The sequence below is a fragment of the Maniola jurtina genome, chromosome 1 (assembly GCF_905333055.1).
Source record: "Maniola jurtina chromosome 1, ilManJurt1.1, whole genome shotgun sequence".
Classification (NCBI taxonomy): Eukaryota; Metazoa; Arthropoda; class Insecta; order Lepidoptera; family Nymphalidae; genus Maniola; species Maniola jurtina.
Window position 1 is genome coordinate 14,263,078 of NC_060029.1, and position 27,025 is coordinate 14,290,102.

The following is a 27,025-nucleotide window of genomic DNA, read 5'->3' on the forward strand; positions in this document are numbered from 1 at the left end:
TATACTTAAGTACTTACTTAGTACTTACCTAAGTCGTAAGGAGCCGCTGGATTCAGGCCATTGCCGCCAAGACCGTGGCATGTAGAAGTCTCTATAAGAGAACTACGTCCAACTGTGGACGTCTATAGTTACTATACATATAAAGTAAGTATAGTAGTTTACTGATGATACATAAAATTGTTATAGTATTGAATGTCGCAGATTTCAGAGGTCCGGTCTTGTTTTTAACCTACTTCGAAAAAAGAAGGAAGTTCTCAATTCGTCGGAATCTTTTTTTAGGTTATCTACTTCTATAATAACATGCTAGCACAAACAAGGTGGACAGTAACAGTGTGTTTCAACTGAAGCGGAGCGGAGCGAATACGAGTGTTTTAGGCCAATGGGGTTATTGTTTGATGACGTGATAATCCTATCACGGCATCTCTCAATAATGGAATTGATTGAAAACGTGGTTGAAAACACATGTGTCCACTACGCTCTGCTTCGGTGGAAACGTAACCCTAATCTGTACATTTAGCCTATGTTCAAAGTTCAAACCTACGATCTTTTGGATTACATCGTACCATACTTAATATTGATCTTAGCAATGCCCACCAATGATAGGGCAAAAATATTAATTTAATTTTGCCAATACTAGAGTAAGTTATGAGATTTGAGTAGACTTCTCATATTACAGAGGGGTAGTAGCTAAGTACTATTATATCCAGAGCCAGTAATAGGATAAAGGAAACTATAATAAATATAACTCACTAGATGATGCCCGCGACTTCGTACACGGCGATTTAAATATTTTTAAATTCCGATGGGAGCTCTTTCATTTTCCGGGATGAAAAGTAGTTAATGTCCGTTCTCTGAGATGCAAGATATCTCCATCAAAATTTGTTAAACGCATGCGTGAAAGTGTGACAAACAGATAGACACATTTTTGCATTCATAATAATAAATTATGATTATGTCAGTATTCATTACCTTAAGGTTATTAAACCTGGAGTTATGCAACTCAATTTGTTTTTATGGATCGTCAGAGTTTAATGGTACTCTAACTGTAATTTTCTGTCATGGAACAGAGTTTACTCACAGGTTCTGTAGTTTCGGAGATATCGAGCTAAGTCAGATTTTTCTATTATTAATAACTCTATATGATATTTCTTTAAAACATAAGTAGGTAATAAAACATAGCACATTAGCAATCAGAACATTTCACAATGTTGAAAGAAGGGGTCTCTCCGTCACTCGCGCCGTACAAACGTAGTTCCAATTTCATTTGAATATTAAGGAACCAAAGTCCATGAAATTTTGCAGACATATTTTAGAAACTAATATCTATGCCTGTGGTTTTCCAGATTTTTGTTAAAATATTTGGTTTCAAAGTTACGCGGTCTTAAAAATTCACATACAAATCTTTGAGCCCCTGTAATTTTAACACTACATATTTTTAGAAAAATCTAAAACACCACAGGCACAGATATTAGTTTCTAGAATATGTCTGCAAAATTTCATGGACTTTGGTTGCTTAGTATTCAAATGAAATTGGAACTACGATTGTATAGAGTAAGTGACGGAGAGAGCCCTGTTAAAAGTTTTAAAATGGTGTAATGGAATAAAACAACGATATAAAATACATCATTATATATTTAAGTGACAGTTGCTTAAACAATAAAAGTTTTAATGACATTAGGATTGCACGTTCGTCTTAGGGTTTTGTTTACACTAATTTTTACATTATTTACAGACGTTACACAATAACATTGTACTAAATTTGTTTTAAAATCTTGACACATTAAATATATTTTACCCTAAATATACATAATATATTACATACAAACATCTTAATACTAAAACAATGAGAAAATTACGGAATAAACATTCAAATTTTGAAATGTGTAAAACTTGTAAATCTTATTAATGTAAGAAGTTTTATAAAGTCTATAGATAATGAGTTGCAGCAGCAAATTAAAAAGAATTAACACATTGCCAACATATTGGACAATTTATCTAATAAACCAAAAATTGGTAGGTACAGTTATTTTTTAATTGAACATATTGTATATAAATAACAAAGCATAACCGAAAAATAGCCTTATTTTGAATGTTTCACATTGTGTCACAAAATGTATTTATTTTAAAATGACTTGTGAATTTTTGACAAATTATAATATTTATTATGTAGTAGGTAAAGAATATCGTATACAATTTTACGTATGTAACTCAAACAGTATATTTAAAATATTGTATTTACAGAAATTGCCTATCTATACTTTTTTGGCCTAAGGGATTTCACAATATTCACTATAATAGGTATAGCTCACACAGATGCAGCGTAATTTATAAATCTGTTTATTCACAAGCATGTTCTGCATTTTTATTACAGTTACATTTAATTTAAAATTGTTTTGCCTTAAATGTTTATTCATGGCACCAATAATAATGTTACACAAGCTTTAAATATAAAATTCTTTGATCAAATAATTAGGCTTTGTGACAAATATTTTACAATTATATCGTGATATAATTTATGTCTACAATATTTTAATTATTATTTACATTTACTTTGTGTACATAACAGATATTAATTTTAGTGACGTATATTCGTTAGGGTGATATGCAAAAACAATATTAAATTGACTTACTATAACGTTTTCCTAAGTGCATTGAGTCATAAAATCTTGTATATTTACAAAATATTTCAAAAATAACAACAAAACTAAATTTTTCTTAACCAACGGAAAAATATTCTTTTTTATTCTTTGGAATGATTATTAAGGAATAATCTAGTATTTAATAAATTATTAAGTAAATCTGTCTTTGGATTGGAATTCTTGCCAGTTTTTATTACATCTGTAATAGTTAATACCTAATCTTCTTTCGGAATGCTAATAAACAATAATATGGTACTTAAGTAAATGTGAAACAAAAACAAGAGACAATGTATGGAAATTAACACAAATTTCATTATAATTTTAAATAACTGCATTAAATGAACTAATTATTACATTGTTGTTACATCTCTAATCAAGCCAAATGTCTTTATTTTTGAATGATCAGTTCGAATAAAACATTAAATATTACTGTCGATGCGTTAACACAGCAACTGAGATCAACAACTGAAGTTGTACAATAACTTATGATTTTCTTCATCATTTACATAATATCTACACTTGGAAAATAAAGAATAATCCCTAGAAGGATATTTTAAGACTATTAAGTCTTTGGTAAGGTAGCTATATTTAGTAAGAGAAGGTATACCTCCTACCTTTACTTAATCGTACTTTGAAATTATGCAGACAATATAAAATTTGGTTTAATTTATAACTGAAAATAAAATATTTATGAAGATTACACTAGTTTTGTAGAATTTACACAATCGTTACACTTTTTTAAAATACTAATTAAAAAATTCTTGGCATAACTTAAAAGTATATTAAATCACAAGTGTCTTTGGTATTACGTTTGGTATTTTGACTAATAAACAATTCACGATTCAAATCGTAATTTTGATAGTTTATTAATCTAAGGTGATTAGTTTTGAAATATAACTTGACAGTTCTTAAATTAATAGCAATCATTACAGGCCAAAAATCACTTTTATCTATGACTTTAATGCCATAGAGACCTAGGTCATGTTATATCACTTACAATAGATGGGTGATGCCTCAGCGCCAAGGCGCGAAGGCGGTTGAAGTTCAGGAGGGTAGAGGTTGGAGAGGGGGCACCGCATTGGACATTCTAAAATCAGGCTGCCGAAGATCGGGATGTGGGGGACGCATATCTGTAGAAAAAATATATTAGTGTAATTAATAGTGATGCTTTATTTAAAAAAATATTCTAATACATGTTTCAATTAAATGTTAGTTAAAAGAGCCAGATCCTATCTTCTTTTCCTACGTTTTGAGAATTGTTAAAGGTTTTAGAAGGTTTAAATAAAGTCAGATCGAAATATCTATAAGCATATTTTGTAAGCAGAGACGAGTCTCCGTGATGCAGTGGCGAGCGCTGTGGTCTTATAGCCTCGCACGGGATGTGCGGGGCTCGATTTATAATTATATAAATTGAGGCAGCGGTAATTTATAATTTCTAAATTGACTCTGATCTCGGAGGCCTCAATGGCGATGCTGCAAAAATTAAGTAGGCAGGGGTATATATTATGTCTTCCTAGTTAGCTCGCTTCCATCTTAGACTGCATCATCACTTACAACAAAGTAAAATTGCTTTCAAAGGTAGTTGGTTATATCTGAATAAAAAAATGAGATTTATCTTGTTGTGTTTAAATATTTATAATTTATAAAACTCACCTATTCGATCTCCAACATGCATGTCAGGGGGGTGCATTCCATGCACGTCCGTATGCGGGGGTTGCATGTGCTGTGGGGGTCTCAAGTCTGCGTGTTGCGTCTCTCGATGCCGTCTCAAGTCCACTTTCCTCTGGAAGGCTCGTCCACACAACTCGCAGGCGAACGGTTTGAAGCCGGTGTGCTTGCGTGAGTGGGTGATGAGATTGGAGCTCTGACTAAAGGCCTTACCGCATACTTGGCATTTATGTGGTTTTTCACCTGTGGACAAACATAAATTGGATATTAGATAATAATACAATTAATTTTATCGGTACAAGCGAAATGGCTACGTGTATATCTAAATACTTTGGATTGATGGATTTGACTTAAAACTTAGACCATTAAATACCTACTTCTAATTTAATTATCGGACATCGGTAATTTTTTGCATGAATAAGTATAGTTAAAAACCTGAATGTGGCAAAGACTATTTTTTTATCTCGGGAATGTTAGTCGGGATATCAAAAATTCCTCACGGGATTTGTTAACAAAACAACTAATGAAGTGAAGTGATTGAAGAAGATAAACATTTTATAAAATATTGTGATACCAAAGGCTATACACATTTTAGTTATTAGCGTAATAGGTAAGACGTAAAACTATAATAATATCACGGCTCCACGTGATAGGTCGCTATGTAATCTGAGTCTCAGATATCCGAGTATCGATCTGCTGACACGTGAGGCTAAGCGAGGATGAACCCGTCCTCACTCTGTAGGGTTGCGAATGGTGATTATACTAATAAAATACTCAAGGGAATGTGATTTATACTGAGAATTACAAATTAGATTGCATATGATAAATAATAATAATGTAACATTTTAAACTTTTCAACAAAAATGTTTAAGTACTATTAGGTACCAAGTTAATTATAATCTTGTACATTTACAAAAGTTACATAGGTAATACATTTTACGATTTTTACACAAAAATGTTTTGTAAGTTCTGTAAATATTTTAAACAATGTTTTAAACTGTCTATTTAAAATGCATATACTTTACAAAATATGACTTATAAGCTGTTTTTATTTAAGTATTTAGATAAAAATCAATTAATTCATAATATTTTACATTTACGAAAATTCGTACAGTTAAGTAATTTACAAATTGTGTACAAAACCAGGATTCCTAATTTTTGTAAATGTTAACCTAAACTGTCCATAGTTTTCGTAGATTTTTTTAATGTGAAATTAATGCTTATTGTAAAAACCCTAAAACGTCGATAAAAGTGCAAACCTTTTCGGTGCTGTTTTTCTTTTAATTTCAGCTTTCATAAGCTAAAACCAATTTTTTGTAGGCAGCCCTGAATATGTGGATATCGAAAGTCTTCATAGGTATTACACACCCGTAATCACTGCCAAGTACGGCGCCGCAATACGAATTCACAGCGCACTTCGCCGGACAAACATTTTAATAGTAGGTATACTAGGTTTAGATTTAGGTTTTTAAAGATCCCATGGGAACTGTTCGATTTTCCGGGATAAAAAGTTGCCTATGTCAATAACAGGGACGCAATCTACCTCGGTATCAAATTTCATACAAATCGGTTAAGCGGATGGGTCTTTAGGAATCCCGTGGGAACTCTTTCATTTTCCGGGATAAAAAGTAGCCTATGTCCATCCCCGGGATATAAGTTAACTCTGCACCAACACTGTTGGACCGTGAAAAGGTAGCAGACAGACGGACAGACAGACACACTTTCGCATTTATAATACTAGCCGATGCCCGCGACTTCGTCCGCGTGGATTTAGGTTTCAAAATCCCGTGGGAACTCTTTGATTTTCCGGGATAAAAAGTAGCCTATGTGCTAATCCAGGATATTATCTATCTCCATTCCAAATTTCAGCCAAATCCGTCCAGTAGTTTTTGCGTGAAGGAGTAACAAACATACACACACACACACACACACACACACACACACACACACACATACAAACTTTCGCCTTTATAATATTAGTGTGATTAAGTGTGATTAGTCTCTTATGTAATTGTATTGTTGCCAGCCCTGAATATGCGGCTATCCCACGTCCTCATAGGTATTAATACACGCCCGTAATCTCTGCCAAGTCTGGCCCCGCATTACGGATTCGCAGCGCACTTCGCCGGACTACAAAAATTTATAGAGCGTTATATCCGCGACCATTACCAGTTTATGTATCGTGATTCCAGATCAGGAATTTAATATCGCCCCTTTTGTTCTGGATTTCTTTGCCTGTGACTGGAATAGGTACCTACTTTGCGAGAGTTAATACCAGAAGTTCCCTTTTAATTAATAACGTGACACAGTATACTTAGGTAGTATCTACTTAAGTACATACTTTTCTTCCTATTATTTTTAACCCCCGACCCAAAAAGGGGGGTGTTATAAGTTTGACGTGTGTATCTGTGTATCTGTGCATCTGTGTATCTGTCTGTGGCATCGTAGCTCCTAAACTAATGAACCGATTTTAATTTAGTTTTTTTGAAAGGTGGCTTGATCTAGAGTGTTCTTAGCTATAATCCAAGAAAATCGGTTCAGCTGTTTGAAAGTTATCAGCTCTTTTCTAGTTACTCACTGTAACCTTCACTTGTTGGGGGTGTTATAAATTTTTAATTTACACTTGCTAAATAAAGTAATGTAATACCTACTTAGATACTCAGGTACCTATGCTTATTTAATATTAGCTATGTGCTAGCTCATGAGCTTTTACCAATTCATACCTCTAGGTATATCGTGTTTCCAGATCAGGGATTTAATATCATGTCTTGCTCTGGATTTATTCGTTTGGTAGGTTTTCGGTTCAGAATACTTTATGAGACAATATGAAGTTTGGTTATTTTTTCGTTTTATTAGACAAACATTTATAGATGATGTCCGTGATTTCGTCTGCGTGGATTCAGATTTTTAAAATACCTGTCCTGTGGAAAAGCTTTGATTTTCCGTCATAAAGAGTACCTAGCTTAGGTACCTAAGTACCTATCTCAGTCTTTGGGATTCAAACTTTCGTCAAAATCGGTTAAGTGAACCTACCTAACAGACACCTAGGTAGAGCGTAGTTTTATTGCTATTCTATTGTACCAATTTATCGGCAACTTTTAAACTTACCATTGATCTTATTTTATTTCAGGTTTAAAAGTGGATCTTACAGTTTTGATAGCGCTTTGATTCGATCTCGGATTTTCATACTAGATTTCAACTTCACTAATTTGAAGGGACCCAGGTTCCTTAAGCATTAGAAATATTGCCCACTGGGCAGTTGACCTCTCCAGCGAGCGTTAGATTTAATCTAAGGCTACCTATAATAAGTTAATGTAGGGTCAACACCTAAATATGAAGCATTTTATTAGGTAGGCTCAATCAAAACAATAGGTTCAGTATATTATAATATTATAATCAGCAGGAAAACGGGGACCGACCAATGCCGGCGCAACATCCTGTGCGGGCACAAATCACAGCACCGAACCGATACCTAGCAATTAAGGTGCTGCATTTCGAAAAAGGGCCGTAGAGTCCGTCAATCAAGGGGTCTGGCGACTGGCGACTTCATTAGAGCGAAAGAGAGGAAGGTAGCCAGTTTTATACTGGCATCTCTGTTACACATCAGTGTCGCGTTGGGAGACCAATTTATATCCGTCGTGCCATTGGCCGTGATTGCGGCGGCTCCACCCCAGCGTCGCATAGCAACGGGAGGGGGTTCCCCTTCCCCAAAACCCCCCCACCCCGTTATGGATCGCAATTTTCCTTTGAATTGGAAATCAGAGTTCGCAGCCCTCGTTAGTCGTCCATCTTTGAGAGCAGATTTTTAGTGAAGATGTTCCTTTTGCGAGCTTTCATTTCGTTTGAAGCGGTTCCGTTCGTTCGTTGAGGGGTGTATTTTTTTTCGGATGCGAATTGGTAATGATTGTGATGTACCTACCTATTTAAGGTCTACTTATATAAACGCAAGAAACTTATAGTGATTGTTTATAAGTTCCGTACCTTAATAGGAAAAATGGAACCCTTATAGGATCACTATTCGTTGACAAGTTATCACTAACTAGGAGTATTGTACCCATATTATCACTACCTAAGTAGGGTAGGTAGTAGGTAGATACCCATACCTATTATAGTTGGGAAAGTGTTTTTGTTTGTTAATTTATTAGCTTGTTGGTTTGTCCTTTAATCATGCTGCAACTGAGCAACGGATTGCCTTTATTTTTACATGAATATAGTTGAAGACCTGTTTAGAGTGATATGGGTTACTTTTTATCCCGGAAAATTAAAAAAAACCCACGGGATGTTTGAAAATCTGAATTTACGCGGACGTAGTCGCGGGCACCGGCTAGTAAAATATATACTTACTTACTATATTCTAACGACTATAGTCGTCATTACTACGTCTAATAAACGAGAGCATCCTAACGGTTATGCTCCTTGATACGAGTTTCTATAAAAATCTGTGAAGCTTCCAAGTTATATTGTAGCCTGGTTTATAGTTTATGGCACCCATAACGCCTTATGGAAACGATTTAGAATAAACCTTGAATATGCCTTTAAATCTTTAACTTATTTAATACCTAAAACGAAAGTCTGAAATTGTTTTAAAATTATTTAAAAATTTTAACATGATTTAACCCTTCCTCTTCCAACTAAGTACTTAGGTACCTACTTAAGAATAAGATAACATGTAGTGCCAAGATTAGGTAGAATTTTGTTTTTAGAACCTTATTTTGACAAAGGTCTCCCCTCAGAATGAGAAGGGAAGAGAGGGAATACCTATATAGAAATTGTAGGAAGGAAAATGAACGGATTTTCCAAAAATAATTTTTTTAGATCTCTAAACTTTCGGATCAAAAAATTCACAAAATTCGAATCGTTATTCGGTATCCGTCTACTTAAATTTCAGTGCGAAACTCTGAACAATTAAATACATCCTTCCTCACTTCGGGGTCGCAAAGACCGAAAACACAATTTAACGCACCCCTCCGCGCCTGTAATTACACTGTTAAGTCTCGGGACTCGAAGATTTTACGCACTTGGTGGACTTACGGCCGTTACAACTTTAGGTAATGGTTGCTTTGTTTTGTTTATGGTCCTATCGTGGCTTCGATGTTGTCTTTGGGACAGAGTTGAGACAAATTTTAATGTTATTTTTTTTTAAACATCTAGTCACACTTGAAGGCTCCCTCTGTTGCAGTGGTGAACGCTGTGGTCTTTTAACAGGGAGGTCTTAGGTTCGATTCCCGGCTGGGTTAGTTAAGAAATGGTCATTTACCATCTTATCGATAAAACCGTGCCGCCAACCCCACCAAGTTCCTTTTCGAAGTTAGTCCGCTACCATCTTAGACTGCCTCATCACTTACCACTAGGTGAGATCACAGTCAAGGACCAACTGGTACCGTACTTATCTAAAGGAATTTAAAAAAAAGAAAAAAAAGTAATTTAGCGTTTCGGTAGATAACAAGTAGAAACCGATTAGAGTTTAATAAAATTGACAACCTTGAAAAAGGTATTTCAGGTCAGCCCGCTTCCATCTTGAAAAGCATCATCACACCGCCAAGTTAAATGGTCAAATTCAAGGGCTCTATCAAAATGACTAAGTAGTCTAATAAATAAATTTACATTAGTTATTATTAAATAAATAAATAAATCAAACGTTCACTGAGAAAAATACAAAAACAAACCAAGAAAAATTAACTACTAAGTAGGTATACCTAACTGTTTTTCATTCATTGACCAATACTTTGTAATTTAACCAAAAGAAAACTAGGTATTTACTAATTAATAGAGCCTCAATAACTCAGCGGTTAAATGAGCGGACTGAAATCCGAAAGTCGCCGGTTCAAACCCCATTCGTTGCACTATTTGTCGTACCTACTCCAAGCATGCTCAGAGCACAAACTTTACGCTGAGTTGGATGGGAAAGGGGAATATTAGTGATCATGATGAACTTGGCTAATATAACTTTTATAAAAAAAAAATTAGGGATGGTCAGGGCATTAATTGTTAGGTATCCTCGGATTCACAAATGTTTTAGTACCTAATACCTAAGTATTTTACTAGATTCTTGTCATCTTTTTTGTGTTTCAACCTCGTCAATATAGAAAGTAATGAAGACACGAAAGTAGAGCTTCTAAAAAGTGGAAGTGCTTCTAGCATTAGGTATAAGTTTTGGTTGTGATTGAACGGAGCCGGGCGAGCTATAACCGTAAATCCCGGGTATACGGAACCCGGAAACAATCCACGGACGGATCGTACTGGTAGATATTTAAACTTTTTTTCATTCGTGTCTGACATGAAGTTTGTGTTATGGGTATTTGTGTTGTGTAGGTAACAAGTGTAAATTAAAAATTTATAACACCCCCGACAAGCGAAGGTTACAGCAACTAGAAAAAAGCTGATAACTTTCAAACGGCTGAAGCGATTTTCCTGGATGATAGCTAAGAACACTCTCGATCAAGCCACCTTTCAAACAAAAAAAAATAAATTAAAATCGGTTCAGTCGTTTAGGCGCTACGATGCCACAGACAGATACACAGATACACACGTTAAACTTATAACACACCTCTTTTTGGGTCGGGGGTTAAAAAATAATGTAAAAGCAACTCCCACAAACTGCCTCAGGAAGGTCCAAAAGTCATTTGTGGGAATGCGTCATTGGGTCATAATCTTTTATAACAAAATTCCGCAATCAACTTTGGACTTGTCTTTACACAAGTTTGAAAATCTATTAAAACTTTGCTCCTGAAAAAACACAAGTAGATAGGTATACTATACAATCGAAGTGGATTTGAGCTGAAACTCGCTCCAGCAATGTGCGGACTTCAAATATCTTTACACATGGCAACCTTGGCAACCTAATATTGTGTATCAAATCTTCAATCGGTGAACAATCACCGAGATTTTCAGGAAAGGCTTTCGGAACCAATGGTAAGTAGATGCAATTTACGATTCACAGGTAAGTACCTACTTATAATTTAATTGAATAAAAAAAATAAGTATTACCTACCTACCTGGTACCTGGGTTACCTGGGAGAGATCACTTTAGTGATAAGGTCGCCCTTTGCATTTCTAAAATTGTATCATTTAATCTTTGTATTTTTTGTGCAATAAAGCTGTTTAAATAAAATAAATAAATAAATATTTTGATTTTGTACCTTCACTTATAATAATAAATAATTATTGGCCTACAAAAAAGAACAGTCGCACTCAGATTGCTCCAAATCGTAGTCGTTATCGAGGCGGTTGCGAAGAGATTGCCAATAAAACTGACATTAATATAATGAGATTACCAAATTCGGCCCTGCGCTCATCTGCACAGCGTCACATGGATTTTATGGAGACGTAAATTAAATATAACTTCTCGTAGTGAGCCCAGATTTTACTAAACAACATTATACTGCTTCGATAATTTATTTAAGAAGGTACGAGTTGGTATGTATAAAGTTATGACATATCTACTACTAATTGATACTTTACTTTGTTTTCTTATGCTTAGTACCTACATATCTATTGTGTGTAAAGGAAAAACATTCAGCAGAGAGATGTCATAGAAAAATATGGCCCGGCATCCACCTAAGCGGAGCGGAGAGCTAATGAGAGCACACACACACACACACACAAACTTTATATTATGTGTGATGTGATAAGTTATTGTTGATGAGTGTGATATTAAAATTGTCAGATAACAAAAAAATCACTCGAAACTTTTAAACAGGATTGCCGAAAAACTATACAATTTCCTTAGTCAGTGATAAATATTAAAAGAAAAAATAATATTTAACATAATGTCTCCAAATCCGTCCCTGGTCTCATCTGCACAGCATCACGTGGATTTTTATAGCGACGTGCTTTTGCGGGCTTGAATTAAATATCACCCCCCACTTAAAGTGCTTCCGAGAAAGATTTCACGAAATATGGTTTTAGGGAGCGGGAAAATTAAAAAACCGAAAAGATGCGTAGATAGGTAGTACCTACTCATGCCTACAGTACTGTAAGTAAACCTATTTTTAACCCCCGACCCAAAAAGAGGGGTGTTATAAGTTTGACGTGTGTATCTGTGTATCTGTCTGTGGCATCGTAGCTCCTAAACTAATGAACCGATTTTAATTTGGTTTTTTTTGTTTGCTTGATCGAGAATGTTCTTAGCTACAATCCAAGAAAATGGGTTCTAACGTTTGAAAGTTATCAGCTCTTTTCTAGTTACTGTAACCTTCACTTGTTGGGGGTGTTATGAATTTTTAATGTACACTTGTGTAACGATGCTTTACTAAGCCTTGAAGGTTCAAGGAGGTTTAGGAAAGCATTTATAAATTCTTGTAGTAACTTGAACTACTTACTTTGTTACAAGGACTTGTTTCTTTATCGTACAGACCTAAGAGTAGCGTCGGGGTAGATTTAGGTTTTAAAAGTCTAACATTTCCAGGATAAAAGTAGGTAGCCTATTTTTTCTTTACTCCATTGTGGGCGTGATTAAAAGAAAAACCAAGAAACAACAACTCTTTCGCAATTTACAATAAGTAGGATGAGAATCAGACCCCTGACCAATAATTTTACCCGGAAATGTTGTATACTCCCAGAATCAACAATGAAGCGAAATCAAGCAGCTTGGGATAAACCGTACGGCACCCGGGACCCGCCGTTTTTTAGCGCTAAATTATTAACCGGAGGAGTCCCTCGAATTATTGTTATGGCCCTCCGACTCACTCCGATGCGTCAGATTCTGTTTTAACTGGCTTGAGAAAATGAGTTTTCCGAATTTTCCATCGCTACCATTTTATAAATGCGAAAGTGTGTTTGTTGGTTAGTTTGTCCTTCAATCAAGTCACAACGGAGCAACGGATCGACGTGATTTTTTTGCGTGGGTATAGTTGAAGACCTAGATTCCAGAAAGTGACATAGTAGGTTACTTTTAATGTGGCGCAGTTATTTGATAAGCCTTTTTTTTTTTTTATCGCTGGGAAATGCTTTTACGCATCCCTTTTGATAAGCCTACTGTATTCTATCCCAACTAGGTCAAACCGTACCTACGTTTCATTTTCTTTATAAAACTTTCAGTACTCAAGATGACATTTAAAGCAAAAAGCGCTTTACTGAACATAAATAAAAAGGTGTTACGCTTGCTAATTCCAGTAAACACTCTCGGTTCTGTGGAAAGCGCTGCAGCGCTGCACTTAGCGGGCGCAGCTGGGAGATTAAAAGTGCACTCATTACCAGCGAGTCATTCTTCGTTGTAGACTTACAACGTTTTGTGCACTTTTTCATGAAATTTTAATCAATATGGTACCGATTTAAAAGCACCTAAATCATAATAGAGCATACAGCTTAGCCTAAACTTTACCTAAGTTTCATTGCATGTAGAGGCGATATTATGTGCTTTTTTTTAAAAAAAAAAGAAGGAAATTGAAATTATCAAAAACTAAGTGTTCAATACAGCAAGAACATTATTTATGAGAGAATGCTGTTAATTTCAATCAACTAAACTATGACAATTCTAAAAATAGTGCTAAACTTTTCCGAACCGAGCATTGTGATAAGGATAGCAGAACTTTTGAAAGGGTCTACTTGACAGATCTATCTGTAGTTTAATCTATAATCTGTGGTTCATAGATTGTGTACTACTTCCTATATTCCTACTTACATCTCGAAGAGCACACAATTTTCGCGTTGTTTGCGTAGCTCTCAAGACAAGATTGCTTAGTTTCCATTTTCCATTACAGTCTCGAGTCGAGTCGAGTGTAGAGCGAGTGATTGGAGTCTCCCAAGTTTATGTTAGCCTGGTTTGTTTGCGCCGCTAAAATTCCGAAGATTGCCCCTGTTGAACCTTCTGATGGGTACCTTAAGAGCTTTTTGCTTTTATGTGCTCAAAGATTTTTGTCTTCGTGTAAATCTACGTGAAACTTGTGCGTTGCTTACTACAATCATGGCGATAGGAATAATTTTTGAGTTGAACACGAGTATGTATATGTATACATGTAGGTACATTGTACATCTAAAATTTTTATCGTCCCTACACCTGACAAATTTTAATAACATTTTGGCAGTTTTGTATCTTTATACATCAAAATAAGGTCAACTTGACATTGTGTAATTGACCTTAAAAGGTGTAGAAAAAAAATATGTCCTAATAAGGTCCTAATGGGAATATTAAACGACCTCTCTGGGGTCTTAGAAGTGAGGAATCGCTGATTCGTTTGCTGGTAGGGGCAATTTGGAAAATAATCAATTCTATGTTGTTTCTGGTCTAGTCTCATGCAGAAGGCTCGGCCTTGGTTTACTATTCCCTAAGGCCAGAGATTTAAATTCATTATGTTGCGTTGTAGAGCAGATCAGGCCGTTTCCATTTTGAATCGTCCGCATCACACATCAGTGAGTTAAGGACTAACTTGTTATCGAATAAAATATGAATGAAACCCACGAGTTTCTGTTCCAGATCGACCAGTAGATTGTACATGTATTTTTCCACGATTTTAATACACACACCAGTCGTACCCGGTCACAATTCACAGGCGTTCGGGTCACAGACGTTTACGATTCACTCCGCCAGTCGGAAAGATATGTGTTGTGTAAATGCCACTTAGGGGGGTGATTTATCGGACCCCACTACTATGTACGTCCTCTGAACCTCGTATATCATATCGTATATCGCTTTTTTACAGCGGTGGTTTTAATGACTTTTAATTTAATGGATTTTTGATTTTGTTCTTTTTAGCTCCCGACGCGCGACGCTGACATAGGCGTGTTATAATTTTAACGTGTGTACCTGTGTCTGTCTGTGGAATCGTAGCGCCTAAACTGATGGACTGATTTGAATGCGATTCATTTTATTCGAAAGCCTGTTTAATCAAAATTGTTCTTTAGCTATGTTTGATGAAAATCTGTTCAACCTCTTGAGGATTATTATCAAATGGGGCGTGAAAATGTAACGGACAGACACACTATCGCATTTGTAATATTATTTATTTATCATTATTAACATAATATCGTCTTAATACATCTGTTAAGCGAATAATTGTCTTTTATCTCACAGTAACTCTTGCGTCAGAAGATTTTCTCACAAACCTAAAATAATTTTGAAAGTACAAGACGTGTACAATGATTAGTCGTTTGTTACGCTCCGCTCATTTATCTATGATTTGAACCATATTTGAACATGAAATTTGTAACGCTTTTGATGATCCAAGATTAACTCATATAGGTCCAAAATGATTCTCAAAGGGTTTAACTATGAGAATAACGTGAATTTACCACCTGAGCTTGCTTTGTTTTGAAAGATTTTCAGTGTTTTTCTCAGTAGCACATATTACTTATACCTACCGCATATACATTTCAACAAATCCTCAGGCAGGCGTGATTCCGAGGTCGGTAGTGAAGTGCGGATTTCGTAGAGAATCCCGGTTTACGATCCAACGACCCGTCCTCCCATCTCCCTTCCGAGGGGGTGGAGGCTATAATAATGTATTAGGTGTATCTATATATTATGAAAAATATGCTGTATATACATACAGTACAGTTAATTTTGTGTAAATCATTATTATCGTCACTTTGCAATAGGACATTGTAAGGTCTACATCACCTAAGGATGCTCCGGTGTCGGGGCGAAACGTGCGACGAGTGGTTTTGGGATTTGCGTGGTGCTGCGTATTGCTTGCTAGGTGGCTGGCTTTCCCTGCATGTTTAGCAGTGGGAGGGCGGGCGGTGCATGTCGCATGCGGCATGTTGCACCATATTGTCTAGTTTAGCGGATTATAGCAAATTAAGCTTTTGGTTCCTTGTAATTTAGACTTCCGCAAAGTAACGCCTGCTTGCTTCTATACAACATTTTAATGCGATTAACGATGGTGATAATTTTATTCTGAAATGCATAATTTAATAATATCGGAAAATGCCACCCTTAGGTTAGGTTAGGTTAGGACATGAGTTGCAAGTGAGATATTTGCCTATTTAGCTACTATTGTAAAAATAGTAGGTAATATAGAAACATTAAGATGTTTTTTTATTCAAATAAACTTTTACATGTACCTACCTATTTTTTGAATTGTCAAATGCATCTACCACTGGTTGTGAAATGTGAATGCCTTTCCTTCCGAGAAGATCCATCCAAGAAACTCGGCTATTAGGTATGTGAATGCCTCCAAGACTCTCTACCCATGTGTTCACTTAGTCACTAATCTCAAAAAGCACTTAACGGAGTTGCAAGTTTTCGCTAAGTAATTCAGGAGATCCCAAATGCATACCTACTACACAGTACATAGTGCATACTGCATAGTATCACCTGATTCTTATGCAAAATCATAATAAGATCATTTCACTTTCCTGTGAAGTGGGAGGTTTCGGTCGTAGATGGAAAAAAAAATTGGAATTCGGCCATGGCTAATTACCAGCCTAAATTAGGGAAATAGGTTAAAACTATAGGCTTAAACTGCCATAAGTCTTCCAGATTAGCTCGCTTTTTAACCTGTCTATCTGCGTATATAAGCTGTGACTGACTAACTTACAGACAACGTGCGGCCTAAATCACTGGACCTAGAAATTTGACAGCATGACATCCAGTAGACACCCTAAGGGTGAACTAAGATCCTTAAAAACTTAAATCCACGCGGATGAAGTCGCAAAAGTAAGCTAAGTAATGCCTTAGATGTGAAAAACTACAGATGTTTATTTTAGGTCGAAACAGAAATAAAACAAGTGAACATCACGGTGAAATAATCGCCGACGTACCCTCCTAAAACTAATAAGATCCACACACGTTGACAGTTGACAAATTCGTTAATTCCGGACCCCAGGCAGGGTCGCTAAGTATCTCACATCGTAGGAGGGAAGTGTAGGTACCTATAGGTACGAATACTTTTCTTGGAGTCTTTGGTAAACATTTTCGACAAACTTACAGACTGAAATATCAACGTAAAACGACACATCACTGGTCTAGAAACTACATGTAGGTTCTCTTTATCAAATAGACCTCCAGTAAGCAAGGATTTTTTAAAATTCCACCCAAACAAAGTCGGGAGGCCTCAGCTAGTAATTCGTAGCTAGTATAGACGTCATAATACAGCTACGTGAAGTGTCTGACTATTAGCTACGAGGTTGTTGCTACGATGACTACGCATTGCTACGCTACATTTCTTTAGGTACTAGCTGACGCCCGCGACTTCGTCCGCGTGGATTTAAGTTTTTCGAAATCCCGTGGGAATTCTTTGCTTTTCCGGGATAAAAAGTAGTCTATGTATTAATCCGGGATATCATCTATCTCCATTCAGAATTTCAGCCAAATCCGTCCAGTAGTTTTTGCGTGAAGGAGTAACAAACATACACACACACACATACAAACTTTCGCCTTTATAATATTAGTGTGATGCCGTGTTCATAAGGCAGGCAAAAACTTAGATATATTTTTTGGTAAGATTGTCCAGCAGAATTGCCCTGGATTTCTCTCTTTGCAACAATTCTAGAACTGCTTTTTTGTATATAAAAGAATATTAGCCATGCTAATCATGATTTGTACTCCCCTTTCCCATCCAATTAAGCGTAAAGCTTGTGCTAGGAGTAAGTACGATAATAGTGCAACGGGTGGGGTTTGAACCGCTGACCTTTCGAAATTCAGCCCGCTCCTCAACCGTTGAGCTATCGAGGCTCTAATTTTTAACCCCCGACCCAAAAAGAGGGGTGTTATAAGTTTGACGTGTGTTTCTGTGCACCTATCTGTCTGTAGCATCGTAGCTCCTAAACGAATGAACAGATTTTAGTTTAGTTTTTTTGTTAGAAAGGTGGCTTGATCGAGAGTGTTCTTATAGCTATAATCCAAGAAAATCGGTTTAGCCGTTTGAAAGATATCAGCTCTTTTCTAGTTTTCTTATAGAGGTTTTTGTGTCAGGAGTTTTTAAATTTTGAGTCATCATTGCTCAGCTTATCACTAAAAGTGCAACGTTTTCATAAAACAAAACGTATTCGCAGCCCGTAATCAAGTGTAGGTCGTAACACTCGCGGTCAAGTATGCAGTAAGATTGTCCCGGCGGGATTGTCCCTGGATTGCTCTCAACAATTCCAGAATGTTCCAGTCACTTTGCTTATTGCGATATATTTGCGACGGGCGCGCTGGAATTCGGGATTTTCGGACAATCACCGGACGTTTATCGTTATTGTGTACCCGGATGTACGTTGCAGCTATTTTTAAATGGATAAGATATTTTTAACAAGTATCATGAGTAACATTCCCAGTGTCCTCTTCAACTAAGTGTAAGGTTTGTGCCTAAAGTATGACTGGCGTTAGTACTGTACTACCATTGTGCAACGGGTTGAGTTCGAACTACCGACCTTTCGAATTTCAGTCCGCTCTTTTAACCGTTGAGCTATTGATGCTTAATTATGTAAATTATTCGAATTTTCTATTTCGAATATATTGGATGGATATCTTAATAAATTAAGCTACGTGTATGTAGGTACATTGGGTCTATATACCCTTGCTGCTGATCCTTCTAACTACATAAGCTAATGTCAAATTTTTTTGTTTGTTTAATATTTATTAAACAAGGTCCTTAAAAAGTTTCAGTCAAAAGTCCAAGATAAAAGAATTTAAAGATTTTTTTTTTTTGATAACGGCAACGGGTGGGGTTGGAACCGCTGACCTTTCGGAATTCAGTCCGCTCCTCAACCGTTGAGCTCCACCTAAAATCATATTGTTTTTCATTTGTACCTAAGTATATATTGCCATGTCCAATCTTTCCTAGCGCAGCAAGCAGCACAGCCAAGCTCGCGTGGAATGCGACAGTCACCGCCCTTATTGCAGCGTGACAATTGATGTTTGTACTGCCCGCTCTTTGTCACCGTTTCCGTCCGGACCATAGTTTTTAAACTCCGAAAAATCGACTCAAAAGAAAAAGAATAGTTGACATGAGTCCCTCTTTCCCTTCCATTTCATGAATTAAGGTTGACGTTCCAAGGTAGTATCGCCTCTACGCAACTCTGGGGTTTCCTGTGCGATATCTCTATTATCTTCGTAGATGGACACTCTCAAACCCCAATATGCCCCTGATCAGCCTACTGATTTGTTAACTCAGTGTCTAACACTGAATGATAGCCACCGAGCTCATTTGACACTTATTTTTAATTCATTGAAGATTTTCGTCAAAGATTATTTTGAACCACTCAGTGAAGCAGCAATGTAGAACCGATCAATGTCAGATGAGTTTGATGGCTATCATTAAGTGTTGATCACAGAGTTAGCGCACCCAACAGGGCCCCATGCTTTCAACGCAACAGGGAGCCTTTAAAAGCATTCAAATTATTATTAATCGATAGTGGACATCTAAACAATGTCAAGTTGTAGTTGCTATCGAGTACTCGTACGAGTGCTCTTGAACAAGTGTGGCCCTTCTAAACTCTAAACATGTGAACAATCAAAACAAGCCTAAAATGGTAGCCATAGTTTGCTACGCCGCGCTGGCCCAATGTGGATTGGGAGACTTCACACACCTTTGGGAATGGGAAAATTATGGAGAACTCTCAAGAATGCAGGTTTCCTCACAATGTTTTCGTTCAACTTGAAATTGAAACAAGTGATACATAATTGCGAAACGCATAAAACTCCGTAAAGTTAGAGGTACGTGCCCCAAATCGAACCCCCGATCCCGATTACCGACTTCGAGGCCGACGACTTAACCACTAGGCTATTGCGTTTGCCATAGCACACGCGTATTAATAAGCAAGCAATAAGCAAATGAGTTTCAATAAAGTCTATAAATCCAAATATATCAACCTAGCTGGATATTATTTGGATTACGCATCACAAAATGACACCCCCAACATTAATATCAAATTCATATTCAATTCTAATAATATGACACCCTACACCACTAATCCGGACTATGCGCTATTACCCGAATCCAATATAAAACGATGACAAAATAAATTGCCACTCGACCGATGGAGACAATGGGAGAGGGTTGGGCCTATCATTTAGTCGGATTATACGTAATGCCAATAATAGGGCTTGTTCTATCATGACTGTTGCAAGCACGCAACTAATTCTGGTGAATGGTGATTACCTATTGCTTCGTCAAGAGTGAAACGCTTTTTAGGTTTCCATACCTCAAAAGAAAAAGGAACCCTTATACGATCACTTCGTTGCCTGTCTGTCTGCTTGTCTGGCTGTAGGGTCAATTCAGGGGAATCTTCTGGTTAACCTAGAATCATGGGCAGGTAGCAATGTTCGTGTTATAAAATATCACATATTTTTATTGTTAAGAAACACATACTACTGGTTTTACGTTTTACTCAATAAGAATATCTTTCTTATCGCGGAATCCGCAGAAAATCTGCCTTTGGGAAGCACGTTAGATACGTGATCGTACGTACAAAGTAATCTCGCTAACAACTTGGCTAAGGGCACAGATACACAATAAATGCAGACATTCTATAAAAACCTTTCTGTGATTGTGAAAATTCCCCTGGTTAAGCCAAACTTATCGGTGAACTAGCTTATGATCACACATATTTACACCCCCCTATGTTACCCTTACGGGTGGAATTTTCTAAAATCCTTTGTTAGCGGATGTCTACGTCATAATAGCTATCTGCATGTCAGCCCGATCTGTCCTGTAATTTGAGCTGTACTTTGATAAGTAAATATTATTTAGATCACAATTCACACTAATATTATAAAGGAGGAAGTTTGTATGTGTGTGTGTGTGTGTGTGTGTGTGTGTGTGTGTGTGTGTTTGTTACTCCTTCACGCAAAAACTACTGGACGGATTGGGCTGAAATTTAGAATGGAGATAGATTATATCCTGGATTAGCACATAGGCTACTTTTTATTCCGGAAAATCAAAGAGTTCCCACGGGAATTTTAAAAAACCTACATCGACGCGAACGAAGTCGCGGGTATCAGCTAGTAACTTAATAATAACAAAAGTGAATGGAAACTATTAGTTCTTATGTAATTTATTGCTCAGTTCTTCTCGATAAGGTAGAGCATCTACCAATATATCTACTTTTTTTTTTAAAATTCAGATACAAGTTAAATTGACTGCAATCTCTCCTGGTGGTAAGTGATGATGCAGATATCTACTCGATGAAGAAAACGTGTGTATTCTACTTGAAATTAACGTTATATTTTCATTGCAAATATTTTTTTTAACTCTCAAATCTAAAACGATTTGATCAAACAAATGGGAGAGACATTTGGCGCTGTTATCATTGCACTCGACTGCACCATCATGACCATTACCTAACGTATATCCTTATAACCTCCATTCTCACCTTTACCACCCTCGCAATAAGGGTCACAGTTTAACGTGCATTTCGGAGAGCTGGTTTAAGAAAACACTCAGCATCTGCCGCCATTGCTGTGAATAACACTCGCAGCGACCAATCAAAACACGGATAATTTGATTATTGCACACGTTTGTTTTCAAATGAATGTGTGAGCTTTTGAGTTAAATTTTCGTGGTGGAAAAGAGCGGAATAAATCCGGAGTGGATCCGTCAAATGGATCCACTGATAATTTTTTTATCAAAAACAAATCTTGATAGAAGCTGGTAATTTTATAAACTCGTATTTCTAACATTGAATTATTATGTATTGATTGGTAGCATGGTTTTGCCTATTGCATAGGACTAAATTGGCAATTTATTCAGAAACCGACTTTAAAGTAATGAAATAGTTAATAATAATTAAAAATTAAAATCCAATCAATTCAATACAAATTAGATGTAGAGTAATCTTTTAAACATTCGTAAAATTGATTGATTTGATGATAAAAATATATTTGCAAATCGGTCCAGAAACTTCGAAAAAAATCGGTTGCAGGACCTGTACCGATTTTTTCGAGGTTTAACCCGTTTTTTTAATGTATGTACTATGTATTATAACTGATATAATTTATTTATTTATTTACTATAGTACCGGCCACAGAGTTACACATTTTAATTATACATTTTGTTCCTTACTTTCTATTGCTCTTATGCAACTCCACTTACGGGCAGTCACAGCGTGCATTAACATAAACATAAGTCGTACAGTAAAATATAAAATATAATATAATAGCTAACCTAAGGACTATGAAAAAATACCTAAGTTATAAATTTTAAAAGAATATAATAAGATGAAAATTAAGTTAAAGTAAATTTAAGTTTAATTTAGTTAATTTAATACCTACATAAACGAGCTGAATTGAAAACCACCTTCTTTTTGGAAGTCGGTTAAAAAGTATTAGAAACAGTAAGCTTATTAAGAAAAGTATTGCAAAAGTTCAATAGAGTAATCTGATAATTGGTAAAAGGAATAGAATAAAAAGGTTAAAGCCACGCGCGGGCCGCGTGCCCCGCCCAGGACAAACGGGGAATTACGTTAATTACGACGGATACGATAAAAGATAGTGCAATCAGAAATCATACCAGACTTTAGCAGCTTATAAAATATTTCAATAAAATTTGTATTTTTTAGCATTATCTAAGAATGAGACATTTTCTGTTTAATAGAGTTCATTAGAGGTGCACATAAAAATATCAATTAAAACGGTTGCAGATAAAATAAAATTCAAGAACAATATATTGCATGTAAAGGGCTTTGTAACCTTTATCAAAACTTTAAAATATAGTTTACTAGGGGATGCCCGCGGCTTCGCCCGCGTGGATTTCGATTTTTTTAGATCCCATGGGAACTCTTTGATTTTCCGGGATAAAAAGTAGCCTATGTCCTTCCCCGGAATGTATTCCAAGTCTGTACCAAATTTCATTAAAATCGGTTCAGCGTTTGGGCCGTGAAAACGTAGCAGACAGACAGACAGACAGACACACTTTCGCATTTATAATATTAGTATGGATTACACCCTAGTGCGGTAATTAGGCCACCTTCAAACGTAGCCAAGGATTAATAAGACAGACAAATGATTTCTTTAACAAAGACGTAAATAAATCTCAACAAAGAATTATGTGTCAACCACCAAATAAAAACTTTCCGCAAAATAATAATCAAAGGTGGTTGCACGGGTTTTAAAAATGTAATGTTTTATGAGCCAAGTGATATCGCTATTGATCGCATCACATCACACTAATATTATAAAGGCGAAAGTTTGTATCTGTGTGTGTGTGTGTGTGTGTGTGTGTATGTTTGTTACTCCTTCACGCAAAAACCACTGGACAGATTTGGCTGAAATTCAGAATAGAGATAGATAATATCCTGGATTAGCACATAGGCTACTTTTTATCCCGGAAAATCAAAGAGTTCCCACGGGATTTGGAAAAACCTAAATCCACGCGGACGAACTCGCGGGCGTCAGCTAGTAATTAATATTCTAAATAAGTACCTATAGGTTTGAGAAGAAAAAGCGACTGACTGATTGATTGATCTATAAACTTTTTGGCATGCAGCTACTCGTATAATGACGTAGACATCCGCTAAGAAAGGATTTTTGAAAATTCAAACCCTAAGGTGATAAAATATGGAAATATAATTAATTAGTATAGTACCTACCTAGTCCACGCGGAAAAAGTCGCGGGCATAAGCTAGTCATCTCATAATCAGAAAGTGATTTAGGCCGCTCCACCAGATGGCGTTGCACGGATTAATATCTATAAAACGTCCGGGTCGGATTTAAAATCAAATTTATTGTTTAAATAATGACCGAACACTGATGCGTGGCACGCGTCGTGCACGCGGCGCGAACTTTCCGATTGGTGTTCTGTTTCCCACTCAAGTTCATCAAAAACCTCCCTCTTTGGACTTTTTGTAGCTTTTTAATGCTTTTACTGAGCTGATTGATTTTGATTTTGTGCTTGCTGTAAAACATTCGTAGATTAGGAACTCAAATTAAACCAATCCTATAACTACCACATTTTTTTTTCATAATGAAATTTTATTTTTTTCTATTTTTATTTTTACATTAGTTTCTTTTTTAACAAGAAGATTTATTTACAAGCAAATCGCTTTTGGTTTACCTACATATCATTTTAGCCACAAATGGATTATACTTTTAACCATTAGAAAATTAACATACCTTTCCAATACGTACAGTATCTATTTCGTGAATTTTCATGACATACATTTTCTAATAAACAATTATTTATATAGGTAGACATAGGCACATAAAATTTATCATATTGAAATATTGTAACTAGCTTAATACAATATTAGGTGTTATAGCAGGTAGCTTAATATTTTTATAACGAAAATCAATTATTATTTGTAATATAAAAAAGTGCAACATTGTTTATCGAATGAATCATTTTCCATATTTTTCTTACTTATCTATTACTTACTTACATTAAAATTTTATTATACCTAAAAATTCAAAATTTTTCAAATAAGTAAGTGGAAATAAATTGTATAAGAAAGTAGGTACCTAGTCGTAATCTGGGTTCAGCTTGTATGAATAAGTACTACAAGGGTTACTGGTATAGCTCATAAAACATTTCCCTATTTTTCGAAACTCATAATATTAACACAAGGGGTACCATTGAACATGAAAGCAAAATATAACCCTAAACTGGCACGGTCAATTTGAATAAGACCTCATGATTAATATCAGGGAATCATCCGTCGAAATCTGTTCCTTCGGGAGTGCTTCGGCCGGTCGTTCGGGCCCACTAGCACTATTGCTCGCTGGGGTCGTATGGACCCAGCGGGGTTCTCACTAGCTAATCGCGATAATGTGTTTATTGAATTAGCGGCGCGTGCGTCCGCGCTACGGTTGCACATGGGTTGATTCTTGTTAGGGTGATCGATGGTTCTTTTTTTCGAGTGGTTAAAAAGACCCGCGAACATGACACGGGTTAACATTGTGGCAGGTTAAAACGTTTTATGTTTGATGATCATTTTACCTTTTTTACATTATTATTGTACTAATTTTGTAGCTTTCTGGCATGCATGCAAGCTTTTCTTGCATCCAAGTTTCCTCACGATGTTTTCCATCACCGTTAAAGCAAATAATAGATATTTCTATGCTTAAAATACACGTAACTCCGAAAAACTAGAATTACGTGCTCGGGATCGAACCCTTGACCTCCCGAATAGGTGGCTATCACTGTTACAGTAAGTAACTTATAATATATTAATCACACAATAATATTATGTGTTTCATAAAAAAAAAACAAGCATATTAAGTAATCCAAGATAAAAGTAAAATAATCTCGAAAAAAGCAAGAGATCAAAAGGTGTTATCGCCGTCTCCAACCATTTCCCTCTAGTACACAGCAATACGTCACCAACAGTTAGGCATAGATAAAGAAAAACATAGATGGAGCCTTCGATAATAGTGTAGTTCATAAAAATGGAGCAAATAATGTAGGTACGCCCGCCTCATGCGTCCAAGCATTCAGCAGTAGGACATGCAGTTTAAAAATTGACTAGACCTGTTTGATTTTTCTACTAATAATTACATGCAACAAAGTAACAGCCTAAAATTCCTTCTGCTATGAAAAGGCCTGTCAAGACGAAAAATATAAATCTTAGACGAACTGCCTGTGCAAACACTCCATTTTCACAAGATTTCTTCACGATGGTGTGGTAAAGCGCGTCATGAATTATTATTATAACTCTGAGGTGTCCCAGAAACCTCCCAGAAATCGAGTCTAGTCTAGTACAATCTATCTCTATCTATCAATGGCTGTATAACTTTAGCTTTAATCATACTTTGATGTTAATTTAGTGTTTAACCACGAGGCTGACATATAAGTCACCTATAAAACCCCCCTAAAAATATCCGATTGAAAATCAATCTTGGGCTGGTAATAATGTATCTTCTTGCCAAAACGGCCTTATTCCTTAGTCTATTTTTTTTGTCTGTGTACGTCACCAACAGTTCCAAAGTAGAAACAATGCAGGTGTCGGATTACTGGAAACGAAACGCGGGGCAAAAGAGGGTAGGACATTAATTTAATTATGCCCCTCTCCCGGGAGCGGCTAATATTGTATAGGAGTGAAGCCGGCATACAAATTCGGAATGTCACTTTTTCGCGTGAGAAAAGGAATCGTCAACCTGATTTCTGTAACATCCCTAGCGAGTGGAGATATCGAGTTACGGGAACGCAAAATATAAATCTGGTGATATTTTTTTTTGTAGTTGCTATTCGGTTATTTCGCTTGTGCGAATTCGATTTATGTTAAAACATGTCACAATAGAAAAAAGAAAAAAGAAAAAAGAAGGATTTAGATAGAGTACCACATCGCCTCCACCACGTCAACATTGAGACTAAAAATCACCTAACAACAGATGAAGCGCCGTGGGAGACATAGATGCGTTGGTTTGATCAAATCGTTGGTCTGACCAACTCATACGTGTCCCTTCCTTCTGCCAATGTAGTCAAAGTAATCAAGGATCTTCTGAAGACGATTGATAGCTTTACTTTTTAGTATTTTAAGCTATTTCAGTCACGATGCGTTAGTTCTGCCGTCTATCCAAGCGACAAGCCTTTTATATAACCCTTAATAAATTAGGAGAGTATCAATAGACTACAATGAATCTGGTTATACTGTGCTAGTGTATTCTAGAATAAGTGACAAGAACCTTTACAATGGATCAATTTTTTCTCGCAGAATTACAGCTGATGTAGTTGTAAAGAATATGCGATGTATTCAGTGAGCATATTGTATTAGGTACTGCTAAAAAATTAATGTTTAAACTTTTACCGGCACACAGGTCTTATTCGACCTCATGAAATACACAAAGTCATTGTCCCAGCGAAACGTCGCAATTGAACCAAGAGCATTCAATAGGAAGTGTGTTTAAGGAATGGAAAGAA

General features: G+C 36.2%; 1 protein-coding gene across 2 annotated transcripts in view; it reads right to left on the reverse strand.

The window, feature by feature from the left end:
- Positions 1 to 1,614: 1,614 nt before the first annotated feature.
- The window catches only part of LOC123865201 (zinc finger protein Gfi-1b), an 80,204-nt gene continuing 54,793 nt past the window's right edge, over positions 1,615 to 27,025 (reverse strand). For both annotated transcript variants that reach the window (XM_045906089.1, XM_045906081.1), the window contains exons 5-6: positions 4,293 to 4,550; positions 1,615 to 3,769 (exon numbers count right to left, since the gene is read on the reverse strand). In XM_045906089.1, the coding sequence (XP_045762045.1) occupies positions 3,684 to 3,769; positions 4,293 to 4,550 (344 nt within the window). In that variant the 3' untranslated portion in view covers positions 1,615 to 3,683. The remainder of the gene's footprint in view (positions 3,770 to 4,292; positions 4,551 to 27,025) is intronic.